Raw genomic sequence first — 21,841 nt, 5'->3', positions numbered from 1 at the left:
CTCCTCGTCCTCATTTCCTTCTCTTTTTGTCATATAACTTGTCCTTTCACACACAAATCCCAAGGGCAGGCTCACGAGAATGACATATTAGATAGAAGAACCTGGGAAAGTTCCAGAGAAGGTGTCAGAGTGGCTGCCTGTGTTTTCATGCTAGTACAGACGTGAGGTTTGTCGCTGTAATTCTAAGTCTCACTCCTCCCGTGCCAAAGACAAGTAGCAAACACTCCAGCTGCCCTCTGCCCCTGTGGACGCCCAGGTGCCAGGGCCTTGCAGCGGCCTTCATCTGCAACAGTTGCATTGGAAGCAGTATGGAGAATTGTTCTCTTCATAGGAGAGACTGGATTGGGATTGTTCAAGGTGCTGTTACTTACTGGAATGATGTGGTGTCTAATTGGGGTTTATTCCCAGTTTGCTCCTTGTTCCAAATCAGCCAGTCTCGTCAGGAGAGGCTGTTCCCCTCCAATACCAATGCCTGCCTTCACTCGGAGGCCAGCCCTGAGGTGTCTGGATGGTACAGATGGACAGTGCCAACCAGGTAACCTGGCCAGCACCGCCCAGCTCATGGAAGGACCTTCTCTCCCCTTTGCTCTGGCCAGAGAGGGGCCTGTCACTGGGATGACTTGCAGATCTCTGTCACAGGCTGTCTCCTTCCCCTCCTGCCCACTTCACTTTCACCCCAAATCCCAAATCTATCACCCAAATCCCCCTTCTCCATGGTCCCCTAACAGTGAAGGACATCTCCCTTTCTACCCCAACTTCCCACACCCTCAGATTTCCTAACTGGCAAAATTTAAACCCATCAACATTAGGAAAAATAGTAAAATGTTAGGTTTTTTTAAAAAAGATTTTGTGTTAAGTTGAACAAACTCAGCTAATGAGTAGCAGCTCTAATAATACTAACAACAACACAACAACTAGCATGTATTGGGTGCCTACGAAGCACAACCTAAGAGGTAGATAATATTATCAACCCTAGTTTTACGAGGAGTCTGAACCACAGAGAAATGAAGGGATCTGGTGAGGTCACACAGGCTGTGAGTGGCAGAGCCAGAACCTGGGCCTGCGTGGTCTGACCCGGAGCCCACGGCACCGTGGTTATGGCGCAGGTGCTCTTCTGCCCTGCTTTGCCCACAGGAGTCAGGGGTGCAAGAAGCAGAGGGAGGCCCTTCCTCGCCCACTCCCTGCTTCCCTTCCCTACTCTTTATTTCATGCCGTCCACAGTCCTCTGCAGGCCTGACCCTGTGTTTCCATCCTTCCACCTGTTCTTCCTTCTAGGCCCTTCCTATCTCTCAGTGCTCTCAGAGAGCACTATAAGACACCTTACCCACCTCTACCACACCTGTGCCTTGCCCACTCGTTTTTGCTTACATATGCACCCCCCACTGCAGCCACACTGGCCCCTCTGGCCCACCTCATTATCTTACACCATCATCTGATAAACATTTCCTGCAGGCCTGTTCTATGAGTACAAATAAGGTGACCTCTTCAGCCCCAAGTCTCTGTCTTTTTTTCCCCCCGGGAAAGATTCACCCTGAGCTAACATCTGTTGCCAATCTTCCTGTTTTTGTTTTTTTTTTTCCTTCCCCAAAGCCCCACTACACAGTTGTATATTCTAGTTGTAGGCCCTTCTAGTTCTTCTATGTGAGCTGCCGCCACAGCATGGCTACTGACAGACAAGTAGTGTGGTTCCGAACCCAGGCAACCGAAGTGGAGCATGCTGAATTTAACTACCAGGCCCTCAGGGCTGGTTTAAGTCTCTGTCTTTCTAAACATACAGTTTTAGGGCTTCCTTGGGTCCTGCCTGCACAGTGAGCAGGAGGCCTCTCGGTGCCCACCCTCTGTCTGAGGCATGCTGCCTCCCTGTGAGCAGAGCCCTCCCAGGCATTCTCCCCACAAAAGCCAGTCCCCTGACCCATATCTCTGCCAACTTCCCAGGTTAGGGCTGGTGCCTCTGGCAGGGACCATGTCTGTGTGCAGTGTGGCGCTCAGGTATTAACAACTGCCACCAAGTACTGATGACAGGCAGGAAAAGATCCAGCCCCGTGGCCTCACAGTATCTCTATTAAGGTTATTTTTAAACAGCCCGTTGCTGTGCCCATGGGTTGAATGACATTGTACACTTGCAGCCAAGTGTCAGGGTCACGACAGACCGCAAGGAAAGAACAATAATAACAATACATTATTTGGAAATATTTGCAAAACATATAGTTAGTTTGTTCCCTGGTCCCAGATGGTCACACCTGTATCTGTGACTCTAAGAGACAGTTTTAAGGCAAAACCATTTTTCCTGAGGCAAGGCTCAGGAGGCCCTGCAGAGACCTCACTGTTCTTAGCTGAACAGTGAAGATCTTACCAGGGAGGCAAAGCCTGGGTGTGGGAGAGACTAGGCGAGTCCCACAGCCACAGCCCCCACTTGCATGCTTCAGGCCAGGTGTCTGACCCTGACCCCATGGACCCTTCTGAGCTATGGCCCAGACACCTATCCTACACACGCATTTGACCAGCATCCTGGAGTAATTTTCTGGCCACCTGAACATACTTACACCCTGACAGAGCAGTTTCTCACTTGAGGCCGCCATCACAAAGGAAGCTCCTCGGAGAAAGCATAATCCATCAACCAGCTTTCTGTTCCCCATCCCAGCCCAGAAAAGGCATGGTCCTCTTGGAGCTCATTTTCCCATGTGAGGGAACCATGACCTACAGCTTCTGCTGCACCTTCTCCCCTCTTTGCTCAGCAGAACCTCAAGCCTGATGTTTACCAACTGATGGTGACAGGTGACCAGGATGCCTCTTTGTTGGTTCAGGCACCTGGGGCTGGTGATGGCTGCTCCAATTGGTCAGTTGCTTCTTATCTTTTCTTCAGCTAAACTTTCCTGAGGCAGCCCAGTGTGTAGGGCTATCATGATAATGATAACTGCCATTCTCTCTCTAACAGCTTTTTTGAAATATAATTCACATATCATAAAATTCATACTTTCAAAGTGTGTAATTCAGTGGTTTTCAGTATAGTCACCGAGTTATGCAACCATCACCACTATCTAATTTTAGAACATTTTCATCACCCCCCCCGAAAAAAACTCTGTTAGCTGTCACTCTCTATCTCCCTTTCCCCACAGCCCCTGCCAACCAGTAATCTTTTTGTCTCTATGGATTTGCCTATTCTGAACATGTCATATAAATGGAATCATACAACATGTGATCTTTTGTAACTGGCACCTTTTACTTAGCGTGATGTTTTCAAGATTCATCCATGTTGTAGCACGCAACAGTACTTCATTCCTTTTTAGTACTGAATAATATTCCATTGTATGGATGTACCAGATTTTGTTTATTCATTTATCAGTTGATGGACATTTGGATTGTTTCCACTTTTTGGCTGTTATGAATAATCCTGCTCTGAACATTCAAGTACAAGTTTCTGTGTGAACATCTGTTTTTAATTCTCTTGGGTACATACCTAGGAGTGGAACTGCTAGGTCATATGGTAACTCTGTGTTTAACAATTTGAAGAACTTCAAACTGCTTTCCAAAGTGACTGCATCATTTTACAATCCCACCAGCAATGTGTAAGGGTTTGCCATTGTCTTTGGATGTTCACAACAGCCTTCTAAGATCGGTGTCATTATAATCTACAGCTTAACAGTTTAGGGCATTGAGGCTCAGGGAAGGTAAGTAACTTGCTTGTACTTTGAAGTGCCATGCTCTTCCCTCTGTGACCTACTGCCAGGTATTAACCCCTATCACCGATGAACGACTATGTTTCTCACCCTTTCACCTCTATGCCTGCATCACCCCGATGAGAAGTCTTTCTGTGTTGCAGGATGTGTCAGGAAATGCTGCATTTCTGGCCTTCACTCCTTTTGGGTTTGTTGTTCTACAAGGAAACAAGAGGGTCCACTTCATTAAATGGTGAGTGTCTTCATTTCCAAAACAGGCTTTTTATACCTCACCAACTGGGGAGGGCTGTGGTTCCCGTGTCCTTTGTCTGTGATTGGGCAGTTATGGTTCTGAGCCCTCTCCAAAGCCTTGCATCCATAATGGCAATTGATGAAGGTAGTGGTCTCTTCCTAGGGATCCTATTCTTCCAGAGGGGTGTTCCTGAGAGCCAACAGCCTCTCCAGAGAGAAAGGGTATGGAAGGTTGATTTCTGGGTAGGGTGAGAGGCCTGGGGCTGGAGCCAATGTTAGGGAAGCAAAGTTCCCATGAGAACTGAGTCCTTGGGACTGTCCCCCACTGAGGGCCATGGCATCTGCATGGATGCTTACTCCCTTATCCAGTCTCCTAACAAAGAAGAGGCTCACAATGATCTCTGGGGTGGATATAAGTTACCCTGTTGCTCTGGCAAAACAACCTTCTCGGGCCAGCACCCCACTGTGGGCACTGCCTGCAAGAGCACAGAAGCTGCTCTGTCTCTCTCCTATTTTTTGAAACTTAGGTATCCTCAGCCTCCAGGAGTCACATCCCCACTCTTTCTTCCCTCTCCCCCTCTCCCACCCCCATTTCTAGCAGGCAAGAGCCACTGTCTCAGCTGAAGCTACTCTGAACTGCTTCCTCTGTGCCCTGTTTTGGGTCCGTTCTGCTTTGGCTCTGGGTGCTGATGCAGCACAGACTCTGGTTTGTTTATGGACATTTTGCTCTCCTGGAGACCTTTTCTGGACTGTGCAAGCATCTTCCAGCCTCATCAGAACATGTTGCATATTCTGCTAAGTCCCTGTGATTTCTGTGCCTTCTTGGGCCTTACACTGTGAAGTCTAAGGGGGCAAACTCCTCCCATAGACTTGGACAGGTGGCTTTCCTTGGCTCAGAGGAGCTCAGCTGGGGAAGCCTGCTCTTGTTGTGGTTCCTTTGCCTTCTCCAGAAGAGCTAACAGGAAAATCTGAGGACAGAACTGCTTCCTGGCGAGCTTCCTGCTGGGAGTGATGAAGGGCGTCCATCCTCCCATGTCCTCCTTGGCTCCCCTGCTGAGTTTGTACACAAACACCACTTTTCCAACCTTTACTGCTCTTGTGAAGATTGGCAATATGATGATCAACCAGAGTGCTGGTGAAACTGCTCCTCAGACATGCCCAGCCAGGCCCCCCTCCCCAGGAAAACAGCAACTTCACAAGGCAACCTGCTGCGCTGGAGGAACCAGTGTATACCCCAACACGCCCATTTGCTAGGTCACTCACTGCACTTTTTGGGTGACGATGGTAAGAATTTGGGGTCTTCTGTCCAACAAAATACTTTTCATAAAAAGATAATGAGCAGGGTCAGACCACCACTCTCCCAGTGAGGAGTACTTGCTGCCTGAATACAGCTGGGGTGTCTGATGTTCCTTAGAGGGCCCAGATCCTGGGCCACACTCTGACCAGGATAGCTGTCTCATTTGGTCCCTGGCAGGCAGCATGTTTAGCTAGAAACAAGTAGGACACACTTGTTACAGGAACCTGGAGTCCCTACAGTGTCCCTACCCCTCCAGAAGACCTGATGCTCACCCGGTTCTCCTAGACTCCTTTCATTCTATGGCCTCTCTCACGTCCCACTTTTCAGAAAGTCTCCTCTTCACTATGTCTCAAGTTTAAAATAATAGATGTAAACCCAATCTCACTTCCAATAGAAGACTGCTTATTTTCCTATCTTGCTGGTTGAAGCCTAGATGATCTGTGTGCTTGTTTACATATCAATCAATTGATATTTATTGTATGCTGTGTGTATAAGAGAGCTTGATTGACTGATTGGGAGGGAATCAAACAAGGAAGGAATACCATGTGGCTTGTATTAGCTCAGAACTGGTGGTCAGCATTTGTGAACTCTCATCCTGACCCAGCCATGATTTCCAGGGAACAGGTGACCTTCCTCTGTCCCGAGTTTTGTCCAGCAGTAAATTGGGTACATGGTCTCACTACCTTTCTGTTACTTCCTAGGATATTAAGGAAATCTCCCTAGAAATCGCAAAGAGGAAGAAGCCAAGTAGAAGCAGATAGGCACGGTCAGACCTCCTTGGGGGTCCCAGTTGGGTAGAAAAATAAGGACTCCACCCCCAGTGAAGTGGAGGGCCTCGGGCTCCAGAGGGCAGCTCTGTCAGGCAAATGGAAGAGAAGTGAGGAGTGACCGATGCTGAGGCCTAGTTCTCTGGCTCTCAGGGACATCCACCTAAGACCTTGGTCATTTTTCCATTTTGTGAATGTAACCAAGGCTGAGAGCAGTATGTGGAGGTGAGGTCTAAGCCATGCCATGTACAGTAACCATGTCACTTCTTCTGATTTGTGTCTGTCCTGGGGGTGACGTACCCCAGTATCCTGTTTGCCTCTTTTACTGCAGCCATTCACTGGGCTGGTGGCTTCAAGGATTTTTCTACAAAAACCCCTAAGCCCCTTTCCTGGTCAGTACGCTGCATGACTGTTCCATGTAATCTGTTCTCTCTCTTTGGTATGTTGTCTCGCCCCCCCTCCCTGAGATCGTTTGACATTTGTCTGCATTAAACTGCATTTTCCATCCAGTGGCACAGTCACCTGAAAGACTCAACTCCCTCAGAACCTGGTTGCATTGTTTTCATTATTTGCTGTATCTTGAACTTTGGCCTCATCAGCTACCTGTGGCATCTTACGTTTGACAGTCCCATCCAGATAATGCACCTGTGTTATGAACCAAATCCTGAAATGGCCGGGACCACTCTACCTAGACTCACTTTCCATGCAAATGTTTCCCTTTACAGCCACTGTTGATGAGCCCGAAATCTTCCTATCACCCTATTATTATAGTGTGATTGACCAGAAAACTGTGGATTGAACTGTTTCAACAACTGTTCTCTAAGGCTACTGCGCTGCTGTCTTGTTTCAGTTCTGATTTTGGCTAAAACTGTGTCTGTGCCTGGAGCCCCTTCCAGTTAGGGTGGGCTGTGCATCTACAAGACTTAGCTGTGAACAAGCAGCCCACAGCGAGGTGACAGGCTCTCTCTTTGTGCTTCTAGGAATGAGGTGACCAAGCTGAAATTTGAAGGAAAGACTTTCTATTTATACGTAAGTCAGAAAGAGGTGAGTACTGGCTTTCTTCTCTTCAGGGAGGGCTGGGGCACTGGGTTGGTACCTGATGGCCAGGGCTGAACCAAAGTGGTGTATCCAGGTAGAGATAAGCCACCTGCATGCTAAGCCAAGATCTGGAGGTGAGGGATGGAGAGGTGGCTAGGCCCTGGAGCACAAGACTTCCTCAGGGTTGCTGGTGACACCCAGAGGTTCCATACCTCCAGGAAATGCAGTCAAAATAAGATTCTTTTGCTTCCATATGAAAATTCCAAAAAAGACAATACGTATAAAAAAATAAGAAGAAAATTCCAGATGAGAGTGCCACTTTCTCTGGTGAGGGCTTTCTTGGTTCAACTTGTGCCAGCTGAGACTTACTCACACACTGAATTGAGCTCTGCCCCATTGGCTCCTGTAGGCTTCTCTTCCCTTCCAACTAGCCAGCTGCCAGGCAGCCCCTTCCCCATCTGAAGCCTCCCCCAAGGGTCATGGGGAGCCCTCAGACAGCTCAGAGGTCAGTGTCCTGGCCCACTTTACCCTTCGTTTCTCTATCCACACTCAGCTGTTTCTATGTGGGATTTTTTGTAGGAAAAGAAAATTATTCTCACATATTTTGCTCCAACTCCAGAAGCCTGCAAGCACCTATGGAAATGTGGAATCGAGAACCAAGCCTTCTACAAGTGAGTGGACAAATGTGACAGGGACTGCCTTTATCTGAGCCAAAGTCATAAAAGCTACTTTTAGAGGAATGGGCAGGAAACTTTGAAAAAGGAGAGATGACAAGGCTGGGCTTCATTATGAAACTCAGACCCCTTTCTGGGCGTCTGTCTGTACCCCCTGGAAGGACAGAGCTGAGGTCTGGGAATGTGTGTTAGTAGAACTGCCCAAGGGGTCTGCCTTCCAGTGTCCTTGGACAGCCTCCAGTGGCAAAGCAGTTCTAGGTCTTTTCAGGGTAAGGCTTGGGCCAGAAAAAGCCCATCAGTGCCTGACTTGAATTAAGCTGGCCCTGTGGAGTCATTCAGAGCCCTGGGAGGCCCAGAATACAACAGCTCCATGAACGAGGAGGCACAGCCCAGAGCAGCTCCCTAAGCCTTAGAGAGACACTGGGGCCCACTCCCCAGTGGATGGCCTGGTGCTGAGCTGGGGTTGATGCCAGTCCTTCCTGGTGTGTCACTGCCAAAGGTGTTGCCAGTTAACAGGCAAAGTGCCCAGGAGCCTGGGGTAGGGTAGCTGGAGGGAGGCAAGGACTTGTCTGTTACTGAGAAGCCAGCTTTCGGCCAAAGGCAAGAACTTTGCTTACCAAAAGATTTTGTAAGGTATATGAGGCTTTTGTGCTCAGTTTTCTTTGATTAAGAAAGTGGTTATAAAAGCATTAGGGAGCAAAGAAATAGCTCATCGAGAAACTGGGGTGATGCCAGATAAAGTATGTTTCACTAAAACCCTTGGTCTTGTTTTAAAAATAGAATGCAATGACTTATGTTTTCATAAGCTGTATCTTAATTGGGACAACATAAGACAGATTGTGTGGTATATTCCATGTCTGACAGGCAATAGTTCTCCCTCCAGTAACCTGAAGGATCCTGGAGAGAACAGAATTGCTCTGGGCAGGAGGGAGGCAGCAGGAGCACCATCCTCCTCCCCACTGAACAGACTCTGCTACCCACTGGCTGCTATGGGATGCTGGCCAGCAGAATTGGTCTCCTCCTTGTAGCTAGGGCCACAGCCCCAGAGGCCATTTCTTGGGCAGGCTTTCTGAATTGCTTAATAATTTCTATGCATTTCATAGGGGTGAACTGAATGGGCAGCCTGAATTCTAACCCAGGTGGGCTTCTTTCTTCTCATGAAGGAGAAGAGACTCAGAAGAGACTCGCATAGTCAAATTTCCCTCCTGTTCAGTCCCCAGCTGTCCAAGGAAAGCCAAGAAAACTTTCAGCACCATTTCTGGAGGCCTTTGTTTTTCCATCTGTGTCATGGGAACAGAACTGTGCTTCTGAACCTGTGGCCAAACTCAGTTTCTGAGTCTTTCCATTAATAGATCTCCACACTTAGCTAGCCCTGCCAACACTCACACTGGAAACCAAGGTTGTTTTTCACTGTTTTCCATTGATTACTTAATGTTCTAATTAGGTGTTAAAAGCCTCTAGCCTGGGACAGATCCACAGTTATGCCAGGTCTGTAGCAGCGGCCACTTTGGCCTCACTCTGAGCATCTCTCACGTGCAGGTCCCTGGCCCTGCCTTTGGCCTTGTGCTTTGAAGGGAGCTGGGTCAGACTCAAGAATATGCTCGGGCAGGAGGGCAAGTAGGCTCAGATCCTCATGGAGCCCTGAAACAGGTGGGGATCGTGTCTCCCGGTAACTGCTGTTCATGGATTGTGGGGACAGCTCCCTAAATATTCACTGCCCACTCATGACAAAGGCTTCAGACCCAGATTCATTCCAGCTGGATTAGTACTACAGGCACCCAGGGCATGTGGGCTGAGTTGGGTCTTGGGAGACTTCACTCTGGGCAGCTCTGCTCAAGTTTCCTTTTCTAAGTGTGAGAGGGCTCAGGGGATCAAAGAAGTCACCCAAGAGGATATTTTACAGTGCCTATGGCCTTCCAGAGTCTCCACATCAGCTGTCTACAGCCTTGAAAGTGATGTTAATAGGCATTCTGGGGGAGGGGGAATGGTTCCAAATTCAAATAAATGATGGAACTTGTATTCAAGTTCAGCTAGTTTCTTCATTTCAGGACTTCTCAGTCTTTAATATGATAATACACTTTAGGACCCTCCAAGAGGGAGATGGAATAGGAAGAGCAGCCCCCCCCCTTCTCCAACCACAATTACCCACACATGGACATGAGTCATCAAATACTAGGACTGGAAGAGACTCTTGAGGTCAAGTAGTCTCAGCTCCATCATTTTATAGATAAGAACACTGAGGCTAAGAGAGGAAAAGATATTTGTCCAAGGTCACACTGCTAATAAGTGGCCTGGCTGAGATTCAGTGGGTGGCATTCTATTATTCTCCCAGCCCATCATCCCTAACATTTATTCTCTCAGTTCCCCTGGTGAGCCCCATGAAGCACTCTTGGGGAGCCTCACTCTCCTGACATGAAAGTGGGTTTCAACATGACTGTCCCCAGCACTGAGGCCGGGGGCACAGCCCGTGGGTCCTAAAGGAGAGTCAGAGACAGCGGGGCTGTGAAGGGCCTTTCCCTGAAGCGTTTCCTCAAGTAGCCTTTGGAAGGAGCTGGGAATGCGCTGCCTTGGCCTGTGAGGCAGTTGCAGGCCATCTGTCACATTGGACTTTGCCTTGCTGCAGGCTGGAGAAGTCAAGCCAAGTCCGCACAGTGTCCAGCAGCAATTTATTCTTTAAAGGGAGCCGGTTCCGATACAGGTAAATAGTGACAGTAAGTAATCATTATGGACCTATTTTCAGACCCTTCTCTGGAGAACAGTGGCTCAGTGGTCCTTATCCTTGAGAACAAAGAAACTAGGAACCTCCAGAAAAGCCTGAGGTTTCCATCCAATTCTCTTAAGCCTTCAACTATTTCTTTCCTTCTCTGCAGCTGTTTTGTCTGTAGGGTTTAAAATGTGTATCTTCTCCTCCTGCCCTTACAACAGAGCAAAATAAGAACTGTAACAGTCATTCTTTTCATGTCTATCTAAAGATTTCTCTTTTTGGAAATATTTTTGGAACATGCTGGACAATGAGGAATCATTCCTAAATGAGAATGGAAGATCTCAAAGACTCCAGAGATAGAGAGCTCTCTAAGATAAGCTGTCAGGACATCTTAGAACTCTTTACCCCAGCAAGCAAGCCTTTCTCAGTGACCTAAACACTGGGAACAGGTAGGCCAAAGAGGCCATTTCCCGATTCAGCCAAAGTATCTGAGATCTTGGAGAGGAGCCCAGTCCTGGAACACTGTCTCATTTCTTGCTGCTTGTTTTATTATACTACTTATAGTGGCCGAGTTGCAAAGGAAGTAATGGAGTCGAGTGCCAAGATCAAACGGGAGCCACCAGAAATACACAGGTAGGCTGCCAGGGGCTTCCCCCAAAACCAGTTCCAGCTCAGATCCCAGAATCTCAAAAGAGCCAGCAGTTTGAGTACTGTGAAGATTCTGGCCACAATGGCTCCCACAATAGAAAGGAGAACAGGGAAGAGGGTGAAGAGACCCATCTCAGCTAAAGGCATGGGGAACAGTCTGACCCTGGTATCCCTGAGCCTTGATGGAGAACGAGGGAGGGCAGGCTAATTGCAGATAGTACATCAGACCCAGGAGCCACCTTCCTAGGTAATTCTCTCCTGTCCTCCCAAGTTCTGAAATTGGTCATAGACCATGGAGGACATGTCCAAGCAGCAAGATTTCATTGGTTCTGGACTTAGTCCATTACAGGAAGCCAGGGATGGCCCCACAGCCCTGTCACACTAGGTCAAAAATAGTTTTGGGATCCATGCTTCATATATAACTGTAAATCATGCATTTCCAGAAACCCATCTCCTGGAACCTGATAAGACCTAGAAAGAATATGATTAGCCAAGAGAGCTAGGGTTTGTCAACCAGCTTAACCTCTGGGAATCAGAGCATTACTACCTGTCCCTTCAGACGGATCCCCCTGCCACCAGCAGCCTCTATTGGAAGTCAGGGGAGGCTGCCATATTGATCTTCAGGCACGTGTTCAGGAGTACTGCTTATCCTGGGCTCTACTCCTTGACAATCCTACCCAGAGACCAGTGGCACCATTGCCACACTAAAGAAAGGTTCAGGTAGGTCTGGGCTATAAGGAGGTAGATGAGTTTGAAGCAGTGTCTCTGGGATCCAGGGACTAAAGACAAAAAGCAAGTATTAAAGATTTAAAAAAACAAAAAGCCAGGCAATTCTAATAGCCTCTCCTCAACTCTGAGCCCTGACCACATCTGTCTGTGCACTGAGTTAACAGAGTTCTCTTTTTCTTTAACCTCAGAGCAGGGATGGTTCCCAGCCGAAGCTGTCCCTCCATAACCCATGGTCCAAGGCTGAGCAGTGTCCCTAGGACCCGGAGAAGAGCTGTTCACATCTCCATCATGGAAGGTGAGCATGAGCTCTGGAGATGACCACAGGGTTCCTCCAAGTTGTGACTTGGACCAGTTCCTCTCAGTGACCTTGAAAATAAGTGAATTTGCATTGGAGATGGCAGCAAGTTTCTCCAATGGTAAGAAGATTTCACCCAGTGGATGGGAACACCAGCTGGGTGACAGGTGAAGGGGAACTTGCTGAGCTGTAGTCCAGGAGAGGGGTGTAGATCTGAGTATTGGGGTAGACCTTTGGGAGATAGTGTATGTGGGGTCTACCGGGTTCCATGCAGTTCTAAAACTTCTTTCCATCAAGAGGCTTTTCACTTGTTTTCCAGACCTGACCAATCTCCACAGCTTAAATGATCAGGGTGGCTGAGGCAGTTAACCAAGAAATGAAAACTTTTGGTTCTGAAGCATTCCAATAGCTGCCACCACCTTCTACTTCAGTTGTAGAAATCTGTCCTCTTGCTTTATGAATTCTTTAACATTGTCTCAGGAAATCCAATATGCCCCATCTCTCTCTACTCTCCCCTCCCTTGGGTGGAGCTGGAGGTGAGAAGAGACACCAAGTCTGTATATCTTCACTGAACTAGATGGCCCAGTAGCTGAGGCTGATACCTCTCCAGTCTCTGGGTAGTTAATACTGGCAGGAAACTCTTGGAATATTGCCCTCCAGCTGTTGTCACTGACCCAGCTTGCCCCGCAGGCTGGACACAGGTGTAAAGTTGAGGATTTTCATTCCCAGAGATGATGTTTTTGCAGGACCTCAGATGATCTCAAGTAGCAGGAAACAGCAGTAGGATTGCTTCACACCTGTCTCTGTCCTGGAGGCTGGGGAGGGAAGGACCTTTGCCCTTTCTGTGGGAATGCTGCTTGTTAATGAAAATGGAGAACTGCTCAGGTTAGGAAGGACATTGCTCTGCTGCTCCCCTGGGAGTATCTCTGGTCTGTGTTTAGGATTTTATGATGTGTCACTGACTCTGCATCACCTGAGTATGGTATATAATTAGGGGTTGAGAACCCTGGCTGGGCAGCCACCATCAAGTGCTTCAATTATTTGAGTATCTTAGTTGCTCCATTTGTAAAACAGGGACATCTTCCTTGCCTACCCCATGGGTTGCGAGGAAGCTGATGTATGCAGAAGTATTTTAAAGAGATTTACTGGGCAGGCAGCAAGCACAGTACAAAGAGCCCTGGTCAGGAAGTCAAAGATGAGGTTCAAATCAGAGCTCTGCTATGCACATTCTGGGCAGGTTGCTTAACCTCTCTGTTGCCCCCACTGTAGAGTAGCATGTGGGTCTGGGAAGGTGCGTTGTCAACTACCAAGTATAATCGCTATGCAAGGTATGGAATTACTGAGGTCTGACCGTCATCAGACACAGCCTCCTGGTTTTTCCCCGTCTTAGGCTAAGCAGGAGAAATGAGCACAGCTCTCGCTGTCCCTCTTCTTTTGGGGTATTCATCTCAAGAAAGTGGAATGAATTTCTTCTCCTCTTTTGAGGAAGCGTAACTTTCTCCCCTTTCTGTGGCCCTTCTTTCCATCCATCCTGAGGCTGAAGCCACGAGATTCATCCCAAGGCTCCTGCAGAAAGTCGAGACAGCCGTCCTCCCAGAGAAAAGGCCACCCTCTGGGGGAAGCTGGCACTAAGGCAGGTATCAAACAGGAGAGGAGCTTCACGTATTTCTGCTCTCCAGCATATGGAAGAATATCCAGTAAAACCAGCACTCCCAGAAGAGGGAAGATGGAGGCTGTCCGTATGGGAAACAACTCATTTCGAGTCGCTGCCGAGCAGCATTAGCAGAACAACTCAAAGGCGGGGACAACTGTCCTCAAGCTCCCCCAAGACAAGCTGTGAGGCTGCCTCAGTTACCAACCCACTTGGCTCTGCCCCCAGCCTCCTCCCAGAACCTGTCTTCTCTCAATGCACCAGCAGTAGGCTCCTCAACATCCAAAATAGTCACCCTTGCTTGCAAAATGCCAGGGGAGGGTGCAGTGGGGAGAGGCTGCTGAGGAAGCCATTCGAGTACAGACTCCTAGGGCCAGGGCATGTGCTCAAAGTCTCAGCCTCACAGAACTTCACACTTGGCACATTATACCATAGCAGGCTCCCACATGCTACTCCCCAAGCCAACCTACTCCTCACATTCCATGCCCAAGGCTGCCTGCAGACAAGCACAGCCTTCATCCCCAGTCATGGCCCTCAGCCCAGGACCCATTAGACTCAGGAGGGCATAGGTAGAAGAAGCTAAGAACTGCCCCAGCAGGAATGAAACTCACAGGCTCAGGGTGAGGAGAGGCAGATGGACTTGTGGTTCAGATGTGGAAAAAATAAAAGACTTTAGCAGTTAAGTGGCTCTATCAGTGTAGGGATTATCAAGCTGGGGAAATAAAGAATGGATTATTTCAGGAGGTGAGAGTTCAGCTGCACCATCTTGAGAGATGGGGTTTTGCCTTTAAAGCACCTAATACAGCTGATCCTCACTGTCCATCTCAACCAAACAGAGAAGGGCTGAGGGGGATGTGATGGTGGCCTCAGAAGAAAGGCACAAACCACCAAAACTCGCAGGAATTTATGGACATTTGAAATTGATTCGTGCTCCATCAGAGACTGTCTTTCCTATAGTCCATATCACCTATAAATTAGTATCATAGAAACCATTGGCCTTTTCCAGGGGGAAAGCTTTGTTTGCTATCTCCTAAAACAACGGGAAAAATTGCAAAAACATTAACATAACATTACAGTTTGAATGAAACCATGTAATCCCAATGAACTCGGACCCTTAAAAAGATGACTGTGCATTGGTTGGCCCTGTCCTCTGCTCTCAGGGATGCCAAGATAACGTGTTATTAGCACAGGCATGACCCAGAGAGGACGCTCAGGTATGTCAGTTCCCTTCACCCATTGTGCCCTGTGGGGCACCACTCAGCAGCAGGGGGCCAAATAGTGTAGAGCCCGGTGGAGGTTGGGACACAGCCCATTTCCAGCTCCAGAGCAACCTCCTCAAACTTCGGAGCCACCCAGCCCACAGCCCAGTGTCTTTGTAGCTGCACATCCTGGATTTTTGGGGACAGTCCTGATTTCCCCGATTCTCTGGGATTGTTCCCTGCCCTCTCTGTCTCTCACCCTCTGAGAGGTCTGGGGCCCTTATACGGGCCTCAGGGAGACAGCTACAGGCTGGGGAAGCATTACTTTTTATGGCTCTAAGTGCTTCTGAATCAATCCAGTCTCCTGATAACGTCAGCCTCTCAGAGCGGCTCCTTCTCAGCAGCTCTGCCTGCTCTGAGGCTCGCGGAGCCGACTTTTTCTCTGCAGCATAGGAGGCGCTGCAGATGGGCTGCCATGGCGTGAGATCAGCGAAAATCCCTTGTCCCAAGTTGGTCTTCCGTCCTTTCCTTCTGTATCTCCCCTACGGGCTGGTTTCCATGAAGAGATCAGCTGGTTTCCACTGAAGAAGTATCTGCCTTCCTGGGCCACGATGGGGAAGAGTCTGATTAAGATCCACACCCGAGTCCGCGTTCAGCTACGGTTGACTAATCACTGCCTTCGGCCCCTGAGTGTGCGTATCCTGAGGCTGGGGCCCCGGCTCCAGGGTAGGCTCCTGACCACTGTGCACCCCGGCCCACTGGGAGCCACCTCTGGGCAAGGCAATCAGCTGGAGCACCCCCAAGGTAAAAAAGACACTCCTCTGTTTTGCTGTGCCCCTCACCCAGATCCCACCACAGCACCCACCCCATCCATCCCAGAATAACAGGTTTAATGAAGGGGTGAGGTGGGTGGTGGTTTCTAGTGAAACCTGAAGTTCTGTACAGGACTAACCTGACGTAGGAATGATGACCTTACAGGTGAGGTCTGTTGAGGGAACAGAAGACTAACATTCATTGAGTAGTTTTGTCAGGCACACCACTAGAAATGCATACATATCCGTTATCTTGTTTACTAAGAGCACCAACAACTCAGTATAATGTGGCTTCTGGTGTCCCTCTGATTTGTTCTCTCTGATGTCGCAGCCTTTTCCTCTCTCCTTCCCTAGCAAGCTTAGGGCTGAATTGCAGGCAAAGTTAAGCTTGCACTGAAGTAGTTTCTGGCAGCTAAACTGGTCATACTTTGGAAGATCTGGCAGTCAGAGCTGTCCTTGTGAGGGGACAGCCCCTTGAAAAGGTGAGAGGTGCCCTTTGCAGGGGGGCTGAGGTTCCAGAGAACAGGGGGCCAGAAGAGTGGTTGGGAGAGGAGCTGAGCCAGCAACCTGTGTGATCAGGGCCTGAAGGTTTCTGTTTTCTCAGGGACCTGCTACACACTCCCACGTACATATTCCTCATGCTGCACATGTAAATGGGGGAATAAGGGAAGAATACTGGAGAAAAGAGAGATCAAAGGAGCATCACAAGCTCTGGAACAAGGCACAGGCTCTTATTTCACGTTATTTCACAACAGTATCTTTGGCAATTGGAACCTAAATTTAAGGCAGGGTGCAGGCTGTTGACTTAATTCATCCTGGCCCCTTGTTCCACTCCCCAGAATTCAACTACATGATCATCAGCACCATGAAATAGCAAGAGGCTTGAATTCTATCCTTGCTTTTGCCATTACCAACCAACCACATGACTTTAGGCAAGTTCTGTAAGCTCTCGCCCTCACTACTTCACGGAGTTGTCGAAAGATAAAATGAAAGTGCTTTAAAAAGTTTAACACATCAGGAGTCGGCCCCATGGAGTAGTGGTTGAGTTCCGTGTGTTCCACTTCAGCGGCCCGGGTCCAGATCCCGGACATGGACCTGCACTACTTGTCAGCCACACTGTGGCGGCAACCCACATATAAAGTAGAGGAAAATTAGCACAGATGTTAGCTCAGGGCTAATCTTCCTCAGCAAAAAAAAAATTTTTTAAAAGTTTAACACAGCATACAAATTTTAAGATTTTAGCATAGGGACAAACAAAATACAGCTAGGACCATGAGGAGCTTCTGAAAGCAGAAGCTGAGAGCTGTGGCAAATATACTAATGGTGAGGTAATGAGAAGTATAGGCAGACAGCAGGGGGCTGCCATCGCCCCCACCCTGCCACTTCTTCATAACCCAGATTCCAGGGTTCATTCCTTAACTGTGCCTATGCTGAGATGGACTTCAGAAGGCTGGGAAGGCAGGCTGCCTGAGTGCAAATGGCTATGTCATAAGGGAGCCAGGAGGATGCAACACACTACTTCTGAAAGGTTATTGATGCCTTTTACAAGAGACTTTTGGGCTTCTGAAGCTAGCCCTGAACCAGAAAACTCCCTAATCAGCCCGAGTTAGGTCAAACCTTTACCTAGCTGGGAATCTAGTTCAGTCTAGGGCAATCAGAGTGGACTTCAGAACAACAGAAGGGGACTGGCTTCTCTGTCATAGGCCACAAAAGCTGGGAAAGCCACTCTGGTACCACCACAATGGCCAGGAGTGGAAAATGCAAATGTTGAACCTGAAACAAGAAGCCATTTTCTTGGGAGCACTGTGATGTGGAGAATCACACTCGGTGACTCTGAGCTCACCTCCTCTGGCCTGGGTGGCTGCTGTCTGGTTGAGGGAGTAGCCAGCTCCTGTTTTTCCCTACCAGAGCTTGAGTCCTGGAAAGAGAAATGTTCCATCTGAGAAAGTAGAAATAATGGGTCCAGAAGACCCTTTTAGGGACCAGAAGACCCTTTCTCCTAACGAATGTAAGAGAATTCCCCCCGACCCAACAAGATCTTCTCAGAGACTGCTCTGCACTCTGGAGTGTCTAAAGACAGGGGAGCCGTCAGCCTTTTCTGGACCCAGCTCGTTCTAAGGTGGAGAGAGAGGGAGCTGGCCAGGAGCTACTACTCCTCCATCAGAGAGTACTTAGGAAGAGCAGACAAGATTTTCACATCCCACAAGGTCAGGACAGCTAGAACTGGGAAGCTGATGAGACCGACAGCAACAGCAGAAATTCAAAAGATGACCTCATGAGCCCAAGGAGCTGTGTCCTAGGTTGTTAGAAGGACACTCAGCTCCAGAATCAGTATTTGATGAGGCCTAGTTAGGCAAAACACAGTCTCCTCCTCCCCCTTCCTGCCTCTCAAGGCCCTCAGCCCAAGAGCAGACTTCAGCTCCCTGAACTGGGGCCTCTGCTCTGGATCAGGGATAGTCTGCAATTCAGATTCTCTTTCAAATTGGGGCTAAAACCAGGCCCAGGACAGGAAAGGCAGGAAAGGTAGAATCTTGAACAAATGTGGCCAAAACCACAAGCACAAAATAACCCCAAAAAACAACAACTTCCAACTATGGCCACTGTGATTTCTGCTGTTTCTCTTGTCCTATTCTTGATAACATTAAAACAGAATGCAGCAGCCACTGCTGCTGGTCACATGGAGTGTGCAGAGGAGCTTCCTCTTAAGACTTTAGTGACCAAATAAAACAGAATGGGTGCTGCCTCCACCAGAAGTAGAGTGTGCACTGGGACGGAGAAAGCCTACTCATGTTCCTCTTGCCTTTCCAGGCCTAGAGTCCCTGCGGGACAGTGCCCATTCCACCCCGGTGCGTTCTTCCTCCCATGGGGACACCTTCCTGCCTCACGTGAGAAGCAGCCGGGCAGAGAGCAATGAGCGAGTCGCCGTGATTGCAGACGAGGCTTACAGCCCTGCAGACAGCATGCTGCCCACCCCCGTGGCCGAGCACAGCCTGGAGTTGATGCTGCTTTCCCGGCAGATCAATGGAGCCACCTGCAGCATCGAGGAGGAGAAGGAGTCTGAGGCCAGCACTCCAACTGCTGCAGAGGTGGAGGCCCTTGGGGGAGAGCTGAGGGCCCTGTGTCAGGGACACAGCAGGCCAGAGGAGGAACAGGTGAATAAGTTTGTTTTAAGTGTCCTCCGTTTGCTCCTTGTGACCATGGGACTCCTCTTTGTTTTGCTCCTTCTCCTGATCATCCTTACCGAGTCTGACCTTGACATTGCCTTTTTCCGCGATATCCGCCAGACCCCCGAGTTTGAACAATTCCACTATCAATACTTTTGTCCCCTCAGGCGATGGTTTGCCTGCAAAATCCGCTCAGTGGTGAGCCTGCTCATTGACACCTGAGAAGGCATGACTCCTCCCAATAACTAGCCAGGTGGACCAAGGAGCCCGGCTACCCATTCCCAGCAATGGGACCCATCGCGGAACCATCGGCACATGTACCAAGTCCTCCTCTCATGACTCAAAGTCCACAGCCTAGGAGGGTCGTTTCCCAGAAGAAAGGGATAGGCTCATGCCCTCTCTAAACAAACTGGGAAAACTCATTTCCTTCAGTGGTTCTTTCAAGAAAGGCTTGGCGACTCTGTTTCTCATCCTCCCAATTTGCAGGATAATTTTTGGTTTTGAATTTTGATTTTTCATAGATGTGTATTATTTTGAAAGTATCAAATAAAAATTATTTATTTTACTATTACTGATTATCACAGTAGTGTCACCTAGCAGATGAGACACTAGTTGAAGACTAGAGAGCTGTTGTCTTCTGTATTCTGCAGAAGCTTTCCTACTGGGTCCTAGCAGGCTCATCACTGCAGCCTCATGGGACAGGCCAGGGGTCTGCGTAATAGGGAATATCTAGGTTTTTTTTGCCAGACAGAGCTTTTAAAAAAGTAAACATCCATGTAGAATGATTAAATGGAGAGTTGCTTCTTATGATGGTCTGAGTTGGATTTTCTTTTGCTTTTGTTTTTTTCAACTCTGAGCAGAGTGGGCATCTGAAGGGACCATTGCTACAGCAAGCAGCAGCAGCAGGGGTGGGGTAAGTCTGTCCCCTTAGACTAGATCCTAGTGGGCATCACCATGAGTTTTGTATAATGAACTTAGACTTCTGTGATTTTTTTCTGAAGAACCTCAAGACTTTTATAGTGCTCCAGAGGCGTTAGATGAATTCAGTGATGCCAGAGACAGGACTGTCAGAAATGCTGGACAAAGGGTAGTTAACAGAAACCAGAGCTAAGGTACCTGAGAGACTGTTGAGATTCAGAGAACAGTACTTATTTTGTACACCTTCCTCCCTAAAAAGACTATTTCAATTTATATTTTAACAACAAAATGTTATTTTCTTATCAATTCATATTTTGTTTTTACTTTATGGATTAAGAAAATAGAGCCTGATGAACTAAATGATGCAAGAAAGAAACTGATCCTGAGACTGAAAAGCTTCAGAAAATAAAATTCCAAGATCAACAAACAGCCTTGGAAGGGACCAGGAAAAGAATCTCTTTAAATAGGAGTTCTAAGCGATGCCTACAAAACAAAATGAATGTGGCAAAGTCCAAAACTTAGATGTAGAAATACTGCCCCCTAGGGTCATCCTCTGCATCAGGAAAATATAAGTTGTAGGAAAGCACTTGCCATCCTTGCTGAGGGAAGCTGCGGAAGCATGCAGAAGCACAGCATGTGAAGGGTGAGTGTAGGGGTCTGAGGCCCAAGCTCTGCAACTCTTACAGCCACTCACACACAAGATCTTGTTTTCATCTCAGGGAGAGATTTCTAAGTCATCTGGGGCCTGAGGACTGACTTACTCAAGAACAGTTAGTAGACATATTCCTGAGACCCACACAACAGTGGAGCAGCTGCTGGCACCCTATGATGTTGGGCAGCCCCAAATGCAAAACAGAATTAGTCACTTATAGATTTGCTTTTCCCTAGTTTGTCCCCTGAGATGGCAGAACCATGCCCATGTATAGAATTAACATGGAATGGAATAAATGGGGGTTTTTTTTGGGGGGGGGGGGGGAGTGTTGCATAATTTTAAATGCCCTTTCATCCAGACCAGGAGTCAGCAAACTTCTTCTGTAAAGTGCCAGCTAGTAAATATTTTTTGTGAGCCATACTCTGTGACAACTATTCAACTCTGCCGTTTTAGCACAAAAACAGCCATACGTATACTAAATGAAGGAGCATGGCTGTGTTCCAACAAAACTTTATAAAAACAGCTGAATTTGGCCCACAGGCCATCATTTGCCAACCCCAATCTACACAATAAAACTGCTCCTTACCAGTATGTTAGCAGAAGGAGCTGGCTCTGCTCCAATTCCTGACACGTGTTAAAGATCCAGGACCATTTCCCAGTGGAGGCACTGGGGTTGCTTGTTTAAGGGTGCTCGAACAACCAACCAGCAGAGATATCTGATGCCAAGATGAGCAAGATCAAGTACTGGAATGCAAAAATGTGGCCAGAATCTAAGAAGGGAAGAGGGCCTGTCTGATCATTTCCATACCAGCAACAATTTGGGCAGAACTACAAACAGCTATTTACCAAGTGACAAGACAAACTGAGGGAGATCCTAATAAAGATTAGGGGTCACTTAGACCCAACTAGCCACTGCCACTTGTCATCTACACAGGAAAGGCTTTATTTAGGACAGAACTGAAGTGAAAAGTAGACTCAGAGAGGAAAAGGCTGTCAGGAGACGGGGGGCTGGTTTTAACCTGGATATCTATTGTCTTATGCAACATAGCAGATTACCTTTAGTGTAGTGTTCCTACCTCAGTCTGTAGAATAACAGTGTTTCTATGCAGTGAGTGATAGCCTCGACTGACCTTTCATATTCACATTAAAGCAAGACGTAGTATTCCATTTCCTGGTACGTCACTTGTGTCTAGAGTTCTAACAGTACAATAGTCCATACCACTTCCAATAGCTGGATTTTGCTCTCTGAACAGAAACTTTCGGGTTATTTTTTTTCGAGAGCTTATCCCAGAAAATACAGATAGAAAAGTTTCCTTCAATTTGCTTTTCAAATAGTGCTTGAATAACAAACTTCCTTTTTTGGTGACTAGTCTTTTTTGGTATCT

General features: G+C 48.0%; 1 protein-coding gene across 5 annotated transcripts in view; it reads left to right on the top strand.

Annotated features, from left to right (window-relative positions):
• FRMD5 (FERM domain containing 5) overlaps positions 1 to 20,768 on the top strand; it is a 289,647-nt gene extending 268,879 nt beyond the window's left edge. For 2 of the 5 annotated variants that reach the window (XM_058541454.1, XM_058541450.1), the window contains 7 exons: positions 3,821 to 3,909; positions 6,953 to 7,016; positions 7,590 to 7,681; positions 10,308 to 10,382; positions 10,953 to 11,021; positions 11,954 to 12,060; positions 18,531 to 19,457. In XM_058541454.1, coding sequence (XP_058397437.1) covers positions 3,821 to 3,909; positions 6,953 to 7,016; positions 7,590 to 7,681; positions 10,308 to 10,382; positions 10,953 to 11,021; positions 11,954 to 12,060; positions 18,531 to 19,108 — 1,074 coding nt within the window. In that variant the 3' untranslated portion in view covers positions 19,109 to 19,457. Of the gene's footprint in view, positions 1 to 3,820; positions 3,910 to 6,952; positions 7,017 to 7,589; positions 7,682 to 10,307; positions 10,383 to 10,952; positions 11,022 to 11,953; positions 12,061 to 18,530; positions 19,458 to 19,746 lie in introns of those variants that run through there. The other 3 variants (XM_058541452.1, XM_058541451.1, XM_058541453.1) reach the window with 3 other exon arrangements.
• Positions 20,769 to 21,841: the final 1,073 nt, after the last annotated feature.

The sequence above is a fragment of the Diceros bicornis genome, chromosome 5, assembly GCF_020826845.1.
Source record: "Diceros bicornis minor isolate mBicDic1 chromosome 5, mDicBic1.mat.cur, whole genome shotgun sequence".
Taxonomy (NCBI): Eukaryota; Metazoa; Chordata; class Mammalia; order Perissodactyla; family Rhinocerotidae; genus Diceros; species Diceros bicornis.
Note: the sequence above shows the minus strand (reverse complement) of the source record. Positions and strands in the feature narration are given on the sequence as shown.